A 19,172-nucleotide genomic window follows, 5' to 3' on the forward strand; every position below is an offset into this window, starting at 1 on the left:
TGCTGCAGCAGAATAAAGGCTGTATTTATTTATTTCCCCGTTGCAGTCATTTCTCTTCCCCAAAGCCATGGGGATGAGTGGGTGTAGGAAACCCAGGGGTGCTAAACACGCTGTGTCTGCAGTCAGGCTAATTACACGCTCCTTGTTACAAAGATCCATGTTGCAGAAGTTGTGCTGCCCTTCTCCACCCGCCAGGCTTGTGCTGGAGCTGCACGGACCCAGTAAAACCCCGCAGGAGCTGCTTTCCCCTGCACAGGGAAACCACCCCTATCCCAACAGGATTTCTCTCCTCACAGCACATATTTTCCTTCTGAGGACAGTGAAGCTGATGGAATGACTCCCATGGATTAACAAAAGGCTTTGCGTCCCCATTTTTTATGTCACCACTCCGCTAAGCGACAGAGAAGCACATGGGATGGAGACCTGTGTTGGATGGGTATTATTCTGAAGAACTTACAAAGACACTGTGGGAGGGCACGGTCCCAAGTGCCATCCCCCTGACACGTAAGGACATGTGTACCCAATAAGTAATATCCATGGCTGCACTGATACGACACAGTTGTTCCAAAGCTGAATCTGTGAGGACCACTCGGCTGCACTTGTCGGATGCTGTTTTCCAGGTGCCCGGGGTCAGTACAGTTTACAACTGCAAACAAACAACAACAAAAAAAAATACAAAACAAAGGGTGTCACAAAGAACAAAGGATTCCCCAAAAATGAGTGGGGAAAAGGGGAAAAAATGCAAATCACATATTTCACTATTAAAGATATATTGTTTTTGCACTGCCTTGCAAGGGTCAGCAGCAAAGCCTTCCTCTCCGGCCCCAAACCGGGACTTACATCAGCCAGTTGAGAATAAACTGATTTATTGACCAACACAGTATCAACAGAGATACTGGAATTAAGGGAACACAGAGGGAGGGAGTGCAGGGAGGGGAGGGAATTTGATAAGTGAATTTGAGTGCTAATACAATGGAAGCAGCCGAGATGGAGAAAGGGCTCTGCATAACAACTACAGCATTCACTTTGAGCAAACTGGTCTAGGGTCACCAGGATGACCCTCTACTAAGGATCTGGCCTGAGATTTTCTCATGTCCTCCCCGCTTACAACACATATTTCAACGTCTTGGAGGGTGCAGGGTTGGCAGTGTCCATTAACAGCTTTGAGTGAAGCCCAAGGGAAAATCAAGTTTGTTGCACTAGCTTTACACAGCCCTTGGTGTTCTGACACCGCGCGGAGGAACCGCAAGATTTGGCTTACGCGAATTCACGACAGCGTCAAGCTGGATTTTAGGAACCAGAGTAACCCATAGGTTAAACACAGGTCACTTTATCGGAGCGAGGCGGGCGCAGGACTCACCGCGGCAGACAGGCAGGGTGCTGCTCCACTGCCCGTTGGCCAAGCACTGGGACTGGGCCGCCCCTTCCAGGCGGTACCCGGTGCTGCACGTGAACTTGGCCACGTCGTTCAGGTTGAACTGAGTCCCTTGGGTCAGGCCGTTGGCGGGGTTGCCGGGGTGGCCGCACGTGATGGCTGCAATTAGAAATCACAGATGTTACCTTCTATTCGCCTGGGGAAAGACAGAATATCCGTTGGAAGGAGGATCATAAAAATACCCCCCACATCAACCCTGAAACCCACAGCAACATCAAAGACTTGTAGCCAGCGCTGCTGAAATACTGAATCACGTTGCGAGCATGGTACCTTTGTTCATTTTACTGGCATCAGAAATTCTCTGAACCTCTCCCCAAGCAGCTGAGTGCCAGCATCCTACTGACTTACGCTGTAAATCCCTGGAGCTCCTCTTCAAAAATCCCAGCTATTGCTATTAATCTATTGCCTTACATTACCCTGGGCATCACACAGTCATGAAACCTGATGTTTTCCTCCCTCTCCCTGGTGTAAGTCAGATCTATGCTCACTGCAGTATAAAGTTACACCTGGAGGGACAGTTAAAAGAGAGGAAAAATATCAGAAAAATCAGGTTTCTAGCATATGGCCTAGAAAGCTTAAATCTTCCTGCTTTAAGTTTGAAAAACTTCAGGGGAAAATCTTTATTTCTACATCAGCAAAATGAGGATTTTTTGGTGTAGTTCTCCCTCCTAGGGCTGATGTTGGGTTTGGCCAGCGCTGAGGTAAAGGGCTAAAGGATCCCACAACGCCCAGGGAAGGCGCAGAGGAAAAGGCACAGAAAATACTGCTGTTTCATGTGCTTTAGTGGCTCCTGGCACAGGCGGGTGATGCGGGGAGGACACAGCGAAGCCTTGAGACCTTTGCCTTGAGCAGAGCAGCCAGTTCCATGGCACCAAAGAAACGTCAGGATGTGCCATACAGAGATTTTTGGCTGCTTTAGGAACGCGACATCTCCCGACAGCTGAGGACAACGCAACATTGATTATTGTCACGCTGAAACAGGGTAACGGTCCATCAGTAAAAGTCCAGCAGCTCCGCTGTATGGCTGCCAGAGCCAGAAGGGAAGATGAAACTCCCACAAAAGATCCATAACACGTTTGACTGCCAGGGCTGGACCAGACCATAGGGATGGGAATTTATTCCTTATGCAAGCTGGTGACAGGTACGGGGCTAAAAAATACGAAGCACGATCGCCTTTGAGTGCTGCGGGAAGCAGATGCCACATTCTCCGAGGTACTTCTGAATATGATTATACATGTTTTGAAGCAGATGATGGATTCCGTCCCAGAAAAAAAAAGGCTCCCTGCAGTTGGCATGGATCAAAAAGACCCGTTAACACAGAGGAAGCAACTGTAGCAGGTTTAAAGAGAAAATATCAGGACAATAGGAAATTATAACGTGCTAACGCACGCGGCGCCCTGAGATTCTTCAGAAGCAATAAAGCCTCAAGGCACCTCGTTTCAGAGCCCAACAGTGCTCTGCTTTAACGACACCAAATTTATGGTATCCATAAGGCCTAATGTCGTGTAATAACTTCAAGGCCAACTTGTGCACATGAGACACCTTTACAGATCTCTGCACAAAAGCTCGGTGAGCTTGCGGGTGCCAGAGGCACAAAGCGGAGCCAAAGGCACCGGGTGGGAACCAGCCCTGCACTGGTTCTATCAGCACAGCCACAGACCGGCCACGTTCATCTGCTTTGTTCTGATGGGTTTTGGTCCTTCCTGAAACAAGATGATCCAGGGAAACGATGTTTGGAAAACCCTGTGTTTCCATAAATCTGCCTGTCAGCAGGAGGACCTCTATCAATATGATTTCCTGGTCCAAGGTTTGTATGTATACACTTGGCAGGTAAAAGTGAATTAGAACCTTTTCAACAGAGCATCCTCGGGCACCAGAGTAATTCAAACCTCCCTACAGAACCCACAGACTGACTTCCCAATAATTCTTCTCCTAAAAAGCTCACGCAGAATCCCAGACATCCTCCAAGTTTTGGAGTCACTGCTAACCTTAACAACTTAAGTCTGTTTCTTACTTGTAGGCTGGAATCTGCATATTCATTGATATCTCGCTGTTATTATTGTGCCTCAGCACAAAGCTCTAAATCGGACAGGAGAGATCATAAGCAAACAACTGGAGTATCGTGATATGAAATACACAGATCGCACTGATCACTGATAAGAAAACGCTTAAACTTTTAACACCTTGGAGGTTCTGGAGACTTACTTAATTAGCTTATTTACTGGAAAGATAAATGAGCAGGTTGTACAAGGTGACTTGTAAACGTGGATCAGAGGAGGAGTGACACTGACTTTGCTTTGGCACAGAGCTCAATGGGGCTCAATGACGGTGACAACCGTGCTGTGCCTGGGGGGCTACGTCTGCCTTTAGCCTCCCCCCACGGATCAAGGGGGAAGATGATGGAGTGGAGCATCTCCCGTGTGAGGAAAGGCTGAGGGAGCTGGGGCTCTGGAGCTGGACAAGAGGACACTGAGGGGGGACTCATTCCTGGGGATCAAGATGGAAAGGGGGAGTGTCAGGAGGATGGAGCCAGGCTCTTCTGGTGACAACCAGTGACAGGACAAGGGGCAATGGGTGCAAACTGGAACACAGGAGGTTCCACTAAAATTTGAGAAGCAACTTGTTGGGGGTGAGTGTGCCAGAGCCTGGCCCAGGCTGCCCAGGGGGGTTGTGGAGTCTCCTTCTCTGCAGACATTCCAACCCGCCTGGACACCTTCCTGTGTAACCTCATCTGGGTGTTCCTGCTCCATGGGGGGATTGCACTGGATGAGCTTTCCAGGTCCCTTCCAACCCCTGACATTCTGTGGTTCTGTGAAGGGGGATCTCCTCAGAAATCACCCCTTCAATCCAGTGTATGAAAAACACAGAAGAAAAGTGGAATTTAAAAAACAGAGGGAAGCAGCAGAGCAGCCAGAACTGCAGTGTGGCTGTTCCTGCAAAGAAACTGCGCGCAGCCTGGGTGTGCAAACCCTGCGTGACGGTCTCTACGTGTGCTCCTGTCCTCTGACCGTCGCCAGGGCTAAAGGAATCTGACAGCAGTACTTACGCACACAGACAGGCGTCTTCCCGGACCAGCGGTGGTCCTGCTGGCAGATCCGCACCGACATGCCGATGAGGCGGAAGCCGGGGCTGCACTGGTACACCACGCTGCCGCGGTAGTTGTAGTTCTCCCCGTTGATCTGCCCGTTGACGATGGGGCTGGGGACACCGCAGTGTCCGGCTGCGGGAGGGACACGGGAGAGTCACCGCGAGCATCGCACGGCACCCCGGCTCTCCAGGTGGATCTCAACTCGAGCCTCTGCGGTTGTATATTTATAAAGCCAAAGCAGCAGTAAAAACAACATATCATTTTTAAAGCCCTTCTCTGCAATCTCCAAACACCTCACATCCACTGAGCAGCAAGGAATCAACGTCTGCTTTTTTATATCTACTTAAAACCCTACGGCTTCAGCAGCGCCGAGTCCTCGCTTGGGTTCTATCTTGATTCAGTAGCTAAAACACACGTTCCCTCCCAAAATGCAACCAGGACTCTTTCCCCATGAACACCTACCCAGACATCGCACTTCGGCCCCGCTCCAGAGCCCGTTGGCCATGCACTCGCGCACCCGGGAGCCCACCAGCGTGTAGCCGGTGTTGCAGGAGAAGATGGCAGTGGCGCCGTAGCTGGTCAGCGTGCCGATCTTGTTCCCGTTCGGTGGAGTCGGCAGGTCTCCACAGGAGATAACTGAAGAGATCCCAAAGCACGGTGAGTGAGAAGAGGCAGGATATGTGGTTTTATAAAGAAATGCACTCAGTGGTGCTCACCCCTGCAAGTTATTATTGAAGAATTGGCCCTGAGGGTGGTGAGAGCCTGGCCCAGGCTGCCCAGAGAGGTGGTGGATGAACCATCCCTGGAGACATCCCAGGCCAGGCTGGATGGGGCTCTGAGCAACCTGAGCTGCTGAAGATGTCCCTGTCATGGCAGGGGGGGCACTGGGGGAGCTGGGAAGGTCCCTTCAGCCCAAACTATTCCATGATCCCAATCAAAAACAAGTAGGAAAGATTATTAAATAGCCAGTAACAGCGACTCAGTCACGTTATATGAGGTGACAAATATAAGTGCTATTAATATTAATGCTACAGGATGCGAGGGAAGCACTAAAGAGAAGAATGGTTAAGAAGAAACTATAGAAGTTTTTCACACAGCCAAGTTTTTAACATGGGAATATTCCTATTATGAAACCACTGCAAGATACAGCCGGGAAGCCTGACTTCCAGAAAAGCCACAAGATTTCCAATTACAAAGTGACACCCAGCTGCTTCTCACCCAGTAGCTCCCACGACAGCGTTGAGGGGGGGTCAGAGCCCAGAGGACCCCCAGCCCAAAGCCGGGTTTGCATGGGGCAGCTGGGCCCTGCCCAGGAGCCCGTCACAGCTCCCAGCCACAAACTCCAGCTCTTTATTTGATCTGCTTTACAGATCTGCAAACCCTCCGGAGCTTTTGCACTCAGCGAGAAATGAAGAGCCTCACGCTGGGTGCTTCTGCCCTCAGTGCATTGCCAAGATCTTGTCATTTGAATTTAGGTGGCAATAACGCCGAAGAAATAAAACGAGGTCAGGCTCGTGCTCCTGGATCTGGCTGGAGAGCCAGCAGGGGTAAAACTCCAGCTGTCACCGGAGCTGGCAGTTGCATCTCTAGAAACAAAGGCAGGCAGGAGGGAAGGGAAAGCTGCCATTCCAAAGGAGAAATTCTTCTGTCTCTGCACTTAGAGAGAAAAAACCCTCCACCTTTGACAAAAGAAAAGATCCAAAGCGCAGCAGTCAGAACTGAGCTGCTTGTTTGCCAAGAGTGTTTCTGATTTACAGGTGACACTGTTACCGTCGTAAACTTGGCATCTGCATAAAACTGGAAGAGGTTAGGTTTTCAATCAGAATTCTTTTCTTTTCTTTCTTAAAAGCAAACTTCACAGCATCTGGTGCCAGTGACAGCTGAGCTGCTGGGGCCCGACAGCAACGGATGAGCTGATGTGCTCGAGTTGTCGCAGAACTGCTTAGATTTAAGCAAGAAGCGGATCAACAGATGACCCTTCCCTGTGTCCAAACTCAAGTGGTTCTGCAGCCGCGCTCTCGGACGCTGCCAAGAGCGACCAGCGCTGTGGTGTGTTTGCACACCACAGCTTGCACACCCATCAAAGGGAAACAGCAACCCCATGCCCTGTGAGACACCCATGAAACCGGCCTGTACAGCTCCCGAGCTTTGCCGCTCTTACTTTTACAGGTGGGCATGGGTTCGCCGATGCTCCACGTGCCGTTGGCCTGGCACCTGATGACCCGCTGGCCCGTGTAGTAGTACCCGGGGTCGCAGATGAGCATGAGCTGGGCGTTGTAGTGGTACTGGATCTCGTAGGTCAGCCGCCACCGGCCGTGCTCAACCGCAATGCTGTTGATATCGGGGCAGGTGACAGCTAAAACACAGGTGTGGCGAGGCAGGGAAAAAGAAATGGGATAAAAAGACATGAATAGGTGCCTAATTACAGGGCATGTCATTTCAGCGAGCGTGCTGGCTTTTTAACAAAAGAGCCATTAGCATCTCTCTTTTGCAGGTGGGAAGCCAAGACACCATGAGAGGGGACATCAAGTTATACAGGTTTATAGAACAGAATCATAGAAACATTTCAGTTGGAAGAGACCCTCAGGATCATTGAGTCCAACCATAACCCAACTCTAGCACTACCCCATGTCCCTAAGAACGTCGTCTAAACGCCTTTTAAACCCCTCCAGGGATGGTGACTCCACCGCTGCCCTGGGCAGCCTGTTCCAATGCCCAACAGCCCTTTCTTAATATCCAACCTCAACCTCCCCTGGCGCAACTTGAGGCCGTTTCCTCTGCTCCTGGCGCTTGTTCCTGGGGAGCAGAGCCCGACCCCCCTGGCTCCAAGCTCCTTTCAGGCAGTTCAGAGATCAGAAGGTCTCCCCTCAGCTCCTGTTCTCCAGCTGAACCCCCCAGGTCCCTCAGCTGCTCCCATCACACTTGTGCTCCAGCCCCTCATGAGCTTCATCACCCTCCTCTGCACTCTCTCTAGTATACACTATATATATATATATACCATTATAAACCTGGTGTCCTAAAAACTGCACTGGTGAGGCAAAGCTGTCCGTGCCAGAGCTGGAAGCCACTACTGAAGGGATGCCCCAAATCCCCGGCAGCAGAGACTCACCCGTGCACTGGGGGGGCTGGTTGCCGTTGCTCCACTGCCCGTCGCGCAGGCACTCGGCGCTGGGCTGCTCCCCGCGCTGCAGCTGGAAGCCCTGGTTGCACTGGTACACGGCTCTGGTCCCCACCGTGTACTCCTTGCCAAAGACGACCCCGTTCTTCGGGGCTCTGGGAACCCCACAGGAGAGAGCTGGGAAATAACACGGCTGAGAAATCAGTCATTTCCATGGATTTGTGGTGAGCTGAAAGCCCAGATCCCAAGCTCTCCTGCTTACAAAAGCCCCAGTCCCTGTTGAAGCCCAGAAGCTGCAATGAGTGCCCACTTGTACAGGGGATCACATTTTAAACTCCTATCGGCGTGGTAACAGCAAAGCCAACGCTGCACACCAGTTTATAATAGAAGAGACTCTGGCTCATACTTTCTATAATATCCGTAGCACAAAATGCGTCAACACAGTATTCAAAAGTTTCCACACAGAGATAAGGGATTAGATAGCAATAGCATTTTGTATTTACATCCCACAGCAGCAACAACCTGGAACTCCTTTCCACCAGCGCTTCTGCATTACATAAGGCAGCAAATTGTATAATTATGTCGTGGCAGAAGGAAGGCTAAATTTAGCCTTATGGCTGAGAAGGTAAGGGGGGGCAATTCAGGGAATAAGTGGATGAAGAAGCACAATGGCAAATGGCTGCTCAGGATGGCAGCACTTGGGGAAGATGCTCTGCACCAGTCCTGCTGGGATCCTCAGTTCTGTGGCCAAACAGGGCAGGGATGGGACAGGCAGGTCACAGAGACACGAGCTGCGGCCACACACAGACAGACCAGAATCACCTTCATTTATGCGGCACGAGTTTCACAAGACGTGACAAGCCCTGTTACCCCTTTCTCTACCGCTGGGAAAAACAGTGCTGGGAGTCTCACTCAAACCTGCTTTTCTTCCCCTCTATCAGCATTCAGAAGAGCTGGGAAACCAAGGGCAGAGCTGCCCCCAAAGCCATCTTGTGGGTTTATATTGCTCTGGGGGATGCCCATCTCGCTAGGCTGGAGATGTATGTAAATACACATGCACAGCCCACCCAGGACAATGACAAGGGGGATGAGCAGACTAGGACCCATAACGCTGCCATTGCGACCCCACCAGCACAGGGCTGAGCCCAGCCTGCTACACCAAGCACTGTTTGGAGGCCATCACCTCACCCAAACCATTTTAAACCCATTCCTTCCTGAGCAGCCTGAGCTGCTCCCGCTCAGCTTGTGCACGAACTGGAGGTTGAGCCACATGCAGGTGCTTCAACACACATTCACCTTCCTGTTATTCCCCCCGCACAGAAATGAGGGCTGGAAATTCCACAGCCTTAGAAGAGTCACCTTCTGGTGACACAGACCCCACTGAGCACTGAAAAGAGAGACCAAACTTACAGTGTGCAGCCCCAGCACAACCTCCGGAGCTTTCTACCACTCCAGGTCCAAGATGCTTTTATCCCACGACTGCTCTGTGAGTCGTCCAGAGCCCCAGCCTGGAGCACAATCACACAGCGCCCTGCAGACACCGGTACTGCTAATAGGTGTGAGTAATTCAGTGGGCTCGTATTAGCAGGAGCAGGCATATCCCCGGTTGAAATGATAATCACACGTATGTCACTTCATCGAGCTAAGGAGCCTGGCGAAGCTCTCCACAAGGCTGGGTGTCTAGACAAGCAGCCGCGCTGAATACCAATTTCATTCCGAGGCAGAAGAAGAGGGGACCTGGAGAGTCCTGCAGTTCCACCCGCGGTTCTCTCATTATTACTTTCTGATGGCGCATCCAACCCATGAGGCTGGTGAGAAAGTTGACCCCCCCGCCCCAGCAAAGCCTTCTCCATCCTTTCTTTAGTTCTCTTCAGCAGCCTGAGGCTTCGCCAAAACGCATCACCTTATTTGCCACTGGGAAACTGAGGCACAGGGAGGGACACGAGGAGTGAGGAGAGTCCAGGGCCAGCTCTGTTTGGGTCAGTGGGGCTGAGATGCCACTTGCCTTCCTTTCCCTGCCCAAGGGGAGGATGACTTGCAGCTGCCCAGTCCTGCCAGCAAGCTCCTCCTGCCTCTCAAGGGGTTGGTTTGATCATTAGAGTCTTTCCATTGCATAATCCCTGCCCCGCTACAAAAGCCAGCAACAATACAGTGCTTCTGGGCCAGATGCGGGTAAGTAAGAAGCCCATTAAGCCACCAAAAATAATAAATATGTCACTTTCTTCACCCACTGACAGGCTACAACATGAAGAAGGATGGGACAAGGAGAGCCAGTTTGGGCTGTGACCTTCACAGCACCGAGTGGGCTCTGGTGCTCTGCACCCACATGGGATCCTGCCTTCCCTGCGCATCCCGCATCCCTGAGCAGAATGCGGTATCTGTGAGGTTTTATTTACAGCGCATTGCGTGACACAGAGAAGTTTGATTTTTGGGGTGGCAATAAACTTGCCATCTGCTCCAAAGAGCATTCCTGAGGCTCAAATTGTGGGCACTGCACCAGAAACAGAGGGGATGAAAGACAGCCGATGTTCCAGGGGAAAGCAAACCAGAGTTCACCCAGGAGAGATCCGGGGAGAGCGTGGTCAAGGGAAAAAGCAGCGCTCATGGGCTTCAGAGGCACAAAAACTCCTGCAGGAAGAGGATGTGCTAGGAAAACGGACAGAGGCTATGAAAGCAAATCTGCAGCTGGGATTCCAAAAACAAAGCAGCTTAAAAATAGGCAGCCGAGACAGAAAAAGGCATATATCAGATCAGCTTGTGTTCTCCCCCATTGTGCCAACGCAAGATTGTTCCCTGCAGAATATTCTCTGCCGCTTCCATAAATGTCAGCTAGGACGGAGCACGTAGGAAAGATTACTCAGAAGGGATTGGGAAGAGCATTATGTGCTGGCAGAAGGGAGCTGCGGGAAATGCCATTTGTTAAGCAGACCATGTGTTTAGGGGCACCCCAGTTCCCCCCTCCTGCCACAACCCGTTGTGTGAGCAATTCCCGCAGCGTTACGGAGCGAGTTCCCAACCTCTGCCATGCGGCCCTTGGCCACCAGAAAGGATGAGAAACTGAGTACGGCCCAAAGCAAAAGGTTGCCAGTTGGCTTTGAGAGCAATGCTTTAAAAAAACCCAAAGGCTGTTGGATTTTCTGTAGCTGAAGCAGGGAAGTGGAGCCAGCGCTGGCTCTGGGCTGCTCGGTGCCAGGGGGGGGAGCTGCTCCACCGTGAATCCTCCTCCCGTTCCCACCTCCTGCATCCAGCTCCAGGCACCACGGGCCAGCGCGAGGATTCCTGATGTACACGCAGGGAAACAGAGAGAGGAGGTGACTTTCCCAAAGGGGTTATTTGAACCTGAGAGTGTAATGTGAGCAGCGAGCTCTCCTTGCTGGACAGGCAGGCTCTTCCAGAGGGACACCCAGGACCGAGATCCTGACCAAGCTGACGGATGGTCCTTCCTTGATGACCCGGGAACTGGCGCTCAGGGACTTTTTTCTACTTTGAATTGCTGCTGTAAGGTGTCGCCTCATCTGAGTCCATCCTCTCTACCTCCTCCCTGCTTAAAATCCACTCCCCACACACCATGACATGTCGTGGGAGTAAAGACAGATTTTGGAGCTGAATGCGAGGCTCGGGTGACATTCCAGCACACCAGGGCAGTAAAGACTTAGCAGCATGCACACCTATTCTTGATTACATGATTTTCATTAAAAAAGACGCAGCACATCAGAGAAATCCCTTACTCTGGGCTAAGGAATGGGAGGCGCAGTTGCCATGACAGCCCCTGGCGCTGCCGCTCTCGCTGCCGGCTCAGCCGCTCGCTTCAGCGCTCGGCATTTGCGTTACCACCGAGGCCAAATCAGCACCCGAGCTTGTGCCCGGTCTCCCAGCTCCCCTTTGCCAATGGGGTCTTGGTTTACTGCTTTCCATTCAGCTTTAAATAAATATCACCTTGAGAGGGCTCCGAAGGGGTGTACGCACCCAGGGCACAAACCCACCCTTTGGAGGCAGCACTGCTCGCACCCCTGGGCCCTTTCCAAAGAGACTGAGTGATTCAGGAGCACAGAAAGGATTTTTTCAAGACTCTTTGGTCTCTCTCGTGCTAAATAATCCTGCTTTTCCGTATGGTTTGGACTGGACAACAATGCAGCCGATGCAATGAGGTTTTGCCTGTGCCGTCTCTGTTCTCTGGCTGGTTTCCAGGGAAGTCAATGCAATATTAATCCCCACTGCTCGGTCCCCTTGGAACACGGCTGAATGTTCAAAGACACTGAAAGGCTTCATCAGAATAAAGATGGGTATTTTATCAACACAAAGGAGCAGGGATGATTGGCGGATTGAGAAAAAGGTGCAATCAGAAAGTGAATATAGCGAGGGAGACAAAATAGCGCAGAAGTGAAGCTCCCTGGGGCATCCTGCTCCGTGCTCCCCTCCGCCTGCAACGAGCCCCGTGCTGGTACAGCACGTCATCGAGATTACAGTTAATGAGGAGAACATGTGGAAAGAACAACTACATGCCTAAATCTTATATGAAGCCAAGAGAAATTGGGCACCATGTGAATCCTAAAAATGTCCTCATCCCTCATTGACACATGCAGACCCAAGACAGCACCTCCAGAAATACCAAAGGAAATTCCAGTCGCTAAAGCCCTGCAGGACTCGGGCTCTTGCTCAGCCTTGCTAGATTCTACCAGGCAAGAGCTTCTCCATCCTTAACCGAGGTTTGGCTGTGTCTTTACTGAGAGCTCAAACACTTCTACACCGGTAGTCACCGTTGCACAGATGATGGTTTTTCTCCCCCCATTCCAAATACAGAATCACAGAATGTCAGGGGTTGAAGGGCCCTGGAAAGCTCATCCAGTGCAATCCCCCCATGGAGCAGGAACACCCAGATGAGGTTACACAGGAAGGTGTCCAGGCGGGTTGGAATGTCTGCACAGAAGGAGACTCCACAACCCCCCTGGGCAGCCTGGGCCAGGCTCTGCCACCCTCACCGGGAACAAGTTTCTTCTCAAATTTAAGTGGAACCTCCTGTGCTCCAGTTTGCACCCATTGCCCCTTGTCCTGTCACTGGTTGTCACCAGAAGAGCCTGGCTCCATCCTCCTGACACTCACCCTTTATATATCTGTAAACATGAATGAGTCCCCCCTCAGTGTTCTCTTGTCCAGCTCCAGAGCCCCAGCTCCCTCAGCCTTTCCTCACCCGGGAGATGCTCCACTCCCTCCAGCATCCTCGTGGCTCTAAACACTCCTCAACAGTCACCCCCTTTCCTCCTCGCTCATCTCTCCCTAAGACTTCACATGCAAGAGGAGCATCCCCGCAGCTCCCAGCCTGTTCTCAACAGGGAACTGGGGGAATCACAAAAGGCTTTTATTTTCACCGCGTTTTCCTCAGCCCTTGCTGGGACTCCTGGCGGCGCCGCGTTTGGCGGCTCTCACCTTGGCACAGCGGGATGGCGTTGTCCCAGTGGAAGTAGCCCTGGGGGTGCTGGGCGCAGGTGCTGGTGCTGTGTCCCACCAGGCGGTAGCCGGTGTCGCAGCCGAAGCGCACGGTGCTGCCGGGATGCAAACCCGTCTGGCTGAGCAGCAGCCCGTGGGCCGGCGGCTGCGGGAGGCTGCAGTACGGGGCTGGGGAGAAGGGCAGAACAGCACAAATCAGGCACTGGATGGGCCCACATCAAACCAAACCCCTTCCCGCTGTTGGGAATTACACTGTGCTCACCACCCCCTGAGGCTGGGCAAGAAACAGAGAATGTGATGGATAAATACAAAGTCAAAGGGGGAAAGAGCGCACGGCTACTACCCGAGTTTCACTCGGCTCTAGAAATAAAGACTAATTTCTGATAATTAAATATTACTTAATTCATTTATTGAGTAAAGTCATTATTTATTTATGACGTACTGGCGAGCTCTCAACCCAGTTTTATAACTTCCATTAGTTAATATTTGCTAAGTTCCAAAAGGCAGTAATGAATTTTAAGGAATTCTCAGCAAACACTGTGTATCCAGCAGCGGTTTTGTGCTGAATGAGTGACCGAGACTCCTGGTCCTGCTCCTGCAAGAGCAGCGGCTGAACCCCCAAAAGCACCATGTGCTTTGAACAGTTCACTGCAAATGCTCTAATACCATCAATCACATGAAAATTGTGCCTCATGCACCAAGCAGCTCCTCACACAAGTTCTTATGTTTCATGATGTTCATCTTCAAATATCTCAAATTGGCCTCATAGCAAGGACACAGGAATTCAGTAACCCAGCAATCTTTACTGCCCATTGCATGGGATGGGTTCCATGCAACCACAGTCACGTTGTCTATGGTTACATACAGGGTATCTCAAAAACACTGATCCAATTTGAAATCACTATGTCTGCAACCATGAACTATCAACTATCATCTCAATGTTGTGCACACAGCAGGTGGAGAGAACACAGAGCATTTACAAAAAGGTTACTAAAACTTGCTAAGTCATTAAACTGTTTGCAAATTTTTGTGTAATTGTAACATATCAGGTCCATCTTTTTGAACCACCCTGTATTCTGGTTCTGATTCTTTGGAGTGACTGAGAAATCAGCCAAAGCTTCATGGTTTCTGTTGGAAGTAACCCTGGTTCCCAGCCTAACCAGCGCAGAATAAGCCCGGCTTTGTGTCCCTCTGCAGCAATTCCGCAGGGATCCCGAGCCCAGGAGACGGCCGTGGTGTGGGCAGAGACATCTCGTCTCTGCTGTGCGCTTACCCGAGTAGCGGATCTTGAATCCTTTTCTGTTGTAGGCGTGATCAGAGGACCAGCGGAGATAGACGCTGTTCCCGCTGCTCGTGACGGTCAGCGGGGCCGAGTAGTTCCCGCTCAGCGACAGGAGCAGCGGGCTCTGCCCAGAGGGACCTGCGGGGCGGAGGGAAAGGGACGAGTCAGGGCCGGCATGCACAGATGGTTATTCTGCAGAAGGAACAGGCCTTGGTGGAACTGCAGCTCCTGGGAAACCAAGGGCAGGCAAAGCCCAGCTGATGGCAGCCAGACCAGAGTTTTGCTCCAGGCAGCAATGCCTTCAGCTCTGGTCCCAATGGGAAACCACAGGAGCATCCGCACCGCGCTTGGATTCTGGGTTACGAAGCTGCATTGTTGTCAATACTGACAGATCCCCTCTCAGTTCGTGAGAACTCATGGACCCAAATCTCCGATCTGCATGGGCTTCAAGGATGAGAAGCCCCAACTTCCCAGCTCGTCCTTTCCCAGCAGCCTCTGCTACCATCTCTCCCAGGAGCTTGCTAACTTGGAAAAATACTTTAGAGTCATCCAAAAATCAAATCATTGATATTTTCTTATCCAGAGAATCAATGAGTCTTAGGAGGAGCTTCCCTTAAGTCCAGGAGAAGGTTTTAGGCACAGCAGTGGAAAGCTCTACCCAAAGAGCTCTGGGAACAGAGATTAACAACTAACGAAGCTGTTTCTCTCCTCTCCCCTCGGTTGCTACGCAAGTCAAACCGGTGAATCTCTTACCGTCAAAGATTTCAAACTCATCGTACTGCTTCTCGCTCAGGAAGTACTCGATGGTGAGGGAGATGTTGTAGCCCGGCTCCACCTTCACCACCCAGGAACAGGTCTGGAAGTGCGGGTAGGTCCCCAGGAAGCTCTGGCTGAGGATGACTCCGGTGGAGTCCGTCATCACCTGGTTCATCGGGCAGTGCACTGCAGGGAACACGACCACAAACCAATCCTCTCATTTCGCAGAGGAAGGAAGGAAACACAAGATACTATGGCTAAGAAGGTCTGTCTTGATGAGCTACGTCAAGATAAAGCCCAACTCCCACCCGCATCCATGCACTGCACACCCCGACCCTCCAAACGAAGCACGTTGTGGTTCCACAAACCCCAGCAAGGGTCACATTTAAAGGAAGGGACAAAAAGTAACAACACAAGTAAATAATTTCACCCGTCTTTGCACTATTTCACATCTCTTTCAAGACGAACGGCGCTGCAATCAAGCGACTATTGTCAAGTTATAAAAACTCCCTGGGAGTCCCTGGAAACTTTATTTCCTGGGTTAGAACAAGGTGTGGAACTACAGGCTTATCCCAGGTCTCCCAAGGAGTTGTTACCTAGGACACATAAGAACTCCACTTCCTCTCTCTAATCAGTACAGCCCATTCAGCTTCTGAAAACATCACATCCAGCTAAAAGGGCTAAATAAAAGGGCCGGCAAAAACACCCCAGAAGAGGAGGCAAACACACAAAGCAGGCAGAACGCATGAAAAGAAAAGGATCTTTTTTCATCCATAATTGTCACTAAAACCCAGTGCAAACACTGTACTTGTATTAATAGAAAACAGCCAGAACTATCCAGAAAGAACAGTGTATTCTTTCCAAATCCTTAATCCCATCAGTGATTTTTTGACCTCTATAAATTGGTGGCCAGATGTAATTTAAGCAGTCCCTTTACCCCTAGGCTAACAACCATCAGTAAATAATTGAATGACCTCCCTTCCTCTCCTTCAGTCCGCGCTATTGCAGGGAGAATAAAGCTATAGAAAAATATCCCATTATATGGTAAAAATGTTCAGATAGGAGGGAATGAAGGAGATGAAATAATCAGGGCTGGAGCGAACAAAAGTACCAGCAGGAATCCAGAGGATAAATAAGGTAACATGGCAGCACGGAAACATCTTCGGGATCCCTCCTGAGCAGCAGCAAGGTGTACAACGCCGCGTGCTTGGGGCTCTCATTTTTCTCCCATGTTCTACATTCTGTGGCGCTAATAGAGAAGCTGTTGTGGCAGGATGAGCTCGCCGGAGGAGCTCGCTCCGCAGCCTGCTCCTCCCTTGGCTCTTCATGTATCACCAGCAAACTGTCAGCGCTTAATTCCTCCCCACTGCCAGGGCGAGGACACTTGGGTGACTGTTCTAATGACTTTGCGAGTGCAGACACACGGTGTCTGTGCAGGAAAGTATGAGCTTAAAGTGCATTCCTGAAGCAGGGCTTGGGGTATAATCCAGTGGTACCCAACGCAAGGGAAGGTGTCGGGACCCATCGGGGGGTGGAGGAACTTTCCCCATCATTTATCAGAGCGTGGCTGCAATAAGTTGCCCAGCAAATCTCGCACCGTTTTTTGCTTGAGCCCAGACAAGGTGCTTGGCCCTGGGTTGGGAAAAACGCCTTTCTCTGTGCCACCCTCCTCATAAGGTCCTGACAGGTGGTTTTGCTCTACTGAGACCCTTGAGATGTGAGAATTAACCCCAGAGATGCGGTATGTATAAGGAAACCCCCGCAGTTGCTCCCTCCCTTAGCAAGGACCCACATCTCACGCCGGCTTTACCTTCGCACGTGGGCGGAGGCCCTTCAAACTGCAGGTGAGTGCCCAGTTTGCAGGTCAGGATTTCATTTCCAATCAGGGTAAAGCCAGGGAGGCATCGGTACCTCACTACGTCACCTACAGACAGAAACAGAAAACATCTGGAGGCGAGAGAAGGATCAATTCGTTAAGGCTGAACCGCAGCTGGGGATGAGGTACCAGGGGCTGCACTTGATCGTGGCTCTGCCATCGAGCTCTGGCATGACCGTGCAGAAATAAAAGGCACAGATGCAGAATAAAAGAGGGAGGAAGACATGTGGGAGTCTCAGTTGGGACAAACTGCTGCTGGCACGCCGCTGAGACTATTATGATGTGTACAAGCTATTTCAGGTGGAGACTTCAGTCAAAGAGAGCAGACAGTGAGAAAAGCTGCTTAAAAAAATCACAGCTACTGCACTGGTTGCAGACACCGTTATAATGTGGATGTAACCATGAACGACAGCAAAAAGCACAAAAAGCACAGTCGATCTGGGTGAAAGGTTCTCAAAAACAGAATAATGGCCTCTAAAGCTTTCACACAATACTTTGAAACACCTGAAAACTGTTTTTGTTGCAAAGATGTCTAAATGTTTCCGAACAAGGTTGGGGCTTTCATAAAAGCCAAACCACTTCTCCCGCACTATGAGAGAGGAAAAGCCTCGGGACAAGCGGATCGGTTTGAGTCCCTGGGTGTTGAGCAAGGACAGGATACTACCTATGTTAAACTCTTCGTTCTCGGTGATGATCTCTGCGTTGGGAACGATGGTGGGAGGCTGACAGCGGAAGAGCTGGTAGGCTGGAAGAGCAGAGGAAGAGCAGATGTTATGCTCTCTCCGCAGGGAGAAGGAATCAGCAACAACACAACCAGCCCTTTCCCCTCCAAACCCCTCAGAGGTGCCTCCAGGGCTTTATGACCCAAAGCAGCCTCCTCCAGTTTCTTACACGCAACAGGACACAGATTATTATGGAGCTGCAGGTGCCCGGACAGTTTAGTCCTTTTGGATGAAGAACGACAGACAACTTTTAAATTAGAATTTATTCATTAATTTCTTCTACAAATAATTCCAGGAGTACTAATGTTTTCAACTGCAAATCCTATATGCAGCTTGCATTTTATACAGTAACCCACACAAGGCCAATCTCGGTGCAAAACAGCGCAGACCTTGTACTCATTACCCAATTAGGCATTTTTTCAGTGGTTCTATGTGGCTAAATGGGAAGAAGAAACCCAGCTGAGGAGCAGAAACAATTCCTTATGGCTCACACACCTCACCAAATATATCGCAAATAGCAAATTCTCCAGCAAAACTAAAGATGAACTAACACCGAGCAAAACAACAGCACCGCTTACAAGCATGTGGGTGCATGAGGCTCCTGCACTGTGCGCTGCTGCAACTGAACACGAGAGCTGTGAGCACGGTTAAATTGAAAATACGGTACTGGGAACTAAATGAATATTAATGAAAAGACATTTTCTGCTATTTGCTCAGCACTTCTCTGCATCTTTGCTCCCCCTGCACCTGATCCTGGACAAGCATAACTTCCTCTGAAATTTTTATCAGCCCTTTAATTTAAGATACTGGAGCTCAAGCTGCCACTAAATGTTAATTCTTCGTAAATCCGCGATGGTGAGCTCTTCGTGCCATGACAAGGCTGGCGGTCCTGGCAGAAACCTTCATTAGGTTTGCATGTGAAGAAGTAGATGCCCCATCGTCTTACCCCCTAACCTGGGGAAGGGCAATACTTACCCCAAAATCCCCTCTGCTGCACAGCACAGTGCCATCCCATGAGGAACACACTTATTTGCAACCTTTTAAACAGATGTTTGACAGCGGGGGAAGAAGGAAAGGAGACCATAGCAAAAATTTAAATTAAATGCTATTTTAAAAGTGCTTGACAGCATCAATTGAAGTGGAAAGAAAACGCAACGTTTTGAGTATATATCTCCTCTCCTTAATGGGCCATATATCAACACAAAGGGGCGACACAGCACCGGTTCAGCTCCTTTCAGTGGCAAATCCATCTGTCCTCAGCAGGACAAAGCAGAGTCCCGTCCTTGAAACCACACTGGGACCCCCTGAGTTACGGCGCCATCAAACCCTTTCCCATGGTGCTCACACATCAGTTCGCGCTGGCACCTGAACTAACCCATTTAACAATAGGTGCAACATCATCATTTTTCAAGGGATGCTATAGAATGTTTGAGCTCTGTGAATCATCCTT

The 19,172-nt window shown here is 50.5% G+C and overlaps 1 protein-coding gene across 1 annotated transcript in view; it reads right to left on the reverse strand.

Moving 5' to 3' along the window:
• Positions 1 to 19,172, reverse strand: part of CSMD2 (CUB and Sushi multiple domains 2) — a gene marked incomplete at both ends in the record, with an annotated part of 231,477 nt that overhangs the window by 19,738 nt on the left and 192,567 nt on the right. The window contains 12 exon segments of the mRNA XM_080357655.1: positions 458 to 646; positions 1,361 to 1,534; positions 4,482 to 4,677; positions 4,681 to 4,733; positions 4,986 to 5,159; positions 6,685 to 6,879; positions 7,633 to 7,818; positions 13,066 to 13,254; positions 14,360 to 14,506; positions 15,122 to 15,310; positions 16,935 to 17,048; positions 17,665 to 17,745. Coding sequence (XP_080213781.1) covers positions 458 to 646; positions 1,361 to 1,534; positions 4,482 to 4,677; positions 4,681 to 4,733; positions 4,986 to 5,159; positions 6,685 to 6,879; positions 7,633 to 7,818; positions 13,066 to 13,254; positions 14,360 to 14,506; positions 15,122 to 15,310; positions 16,935 to 17,048; positions 17,665 to 17,745 — 1,887 coding nt within the window.

This window comes from Nesoenas mayeri (assembly GCF_963082525.1).
Source record: "Nesoenas mayeri genome assembly, chromosome: 21".
Classification (NCBI taxonomy): Eukaryota; Metazoa; Chordata; class Aves; order Columbiformes; family Columbidae; genus Nesoenas; species Nesoenas mayeri.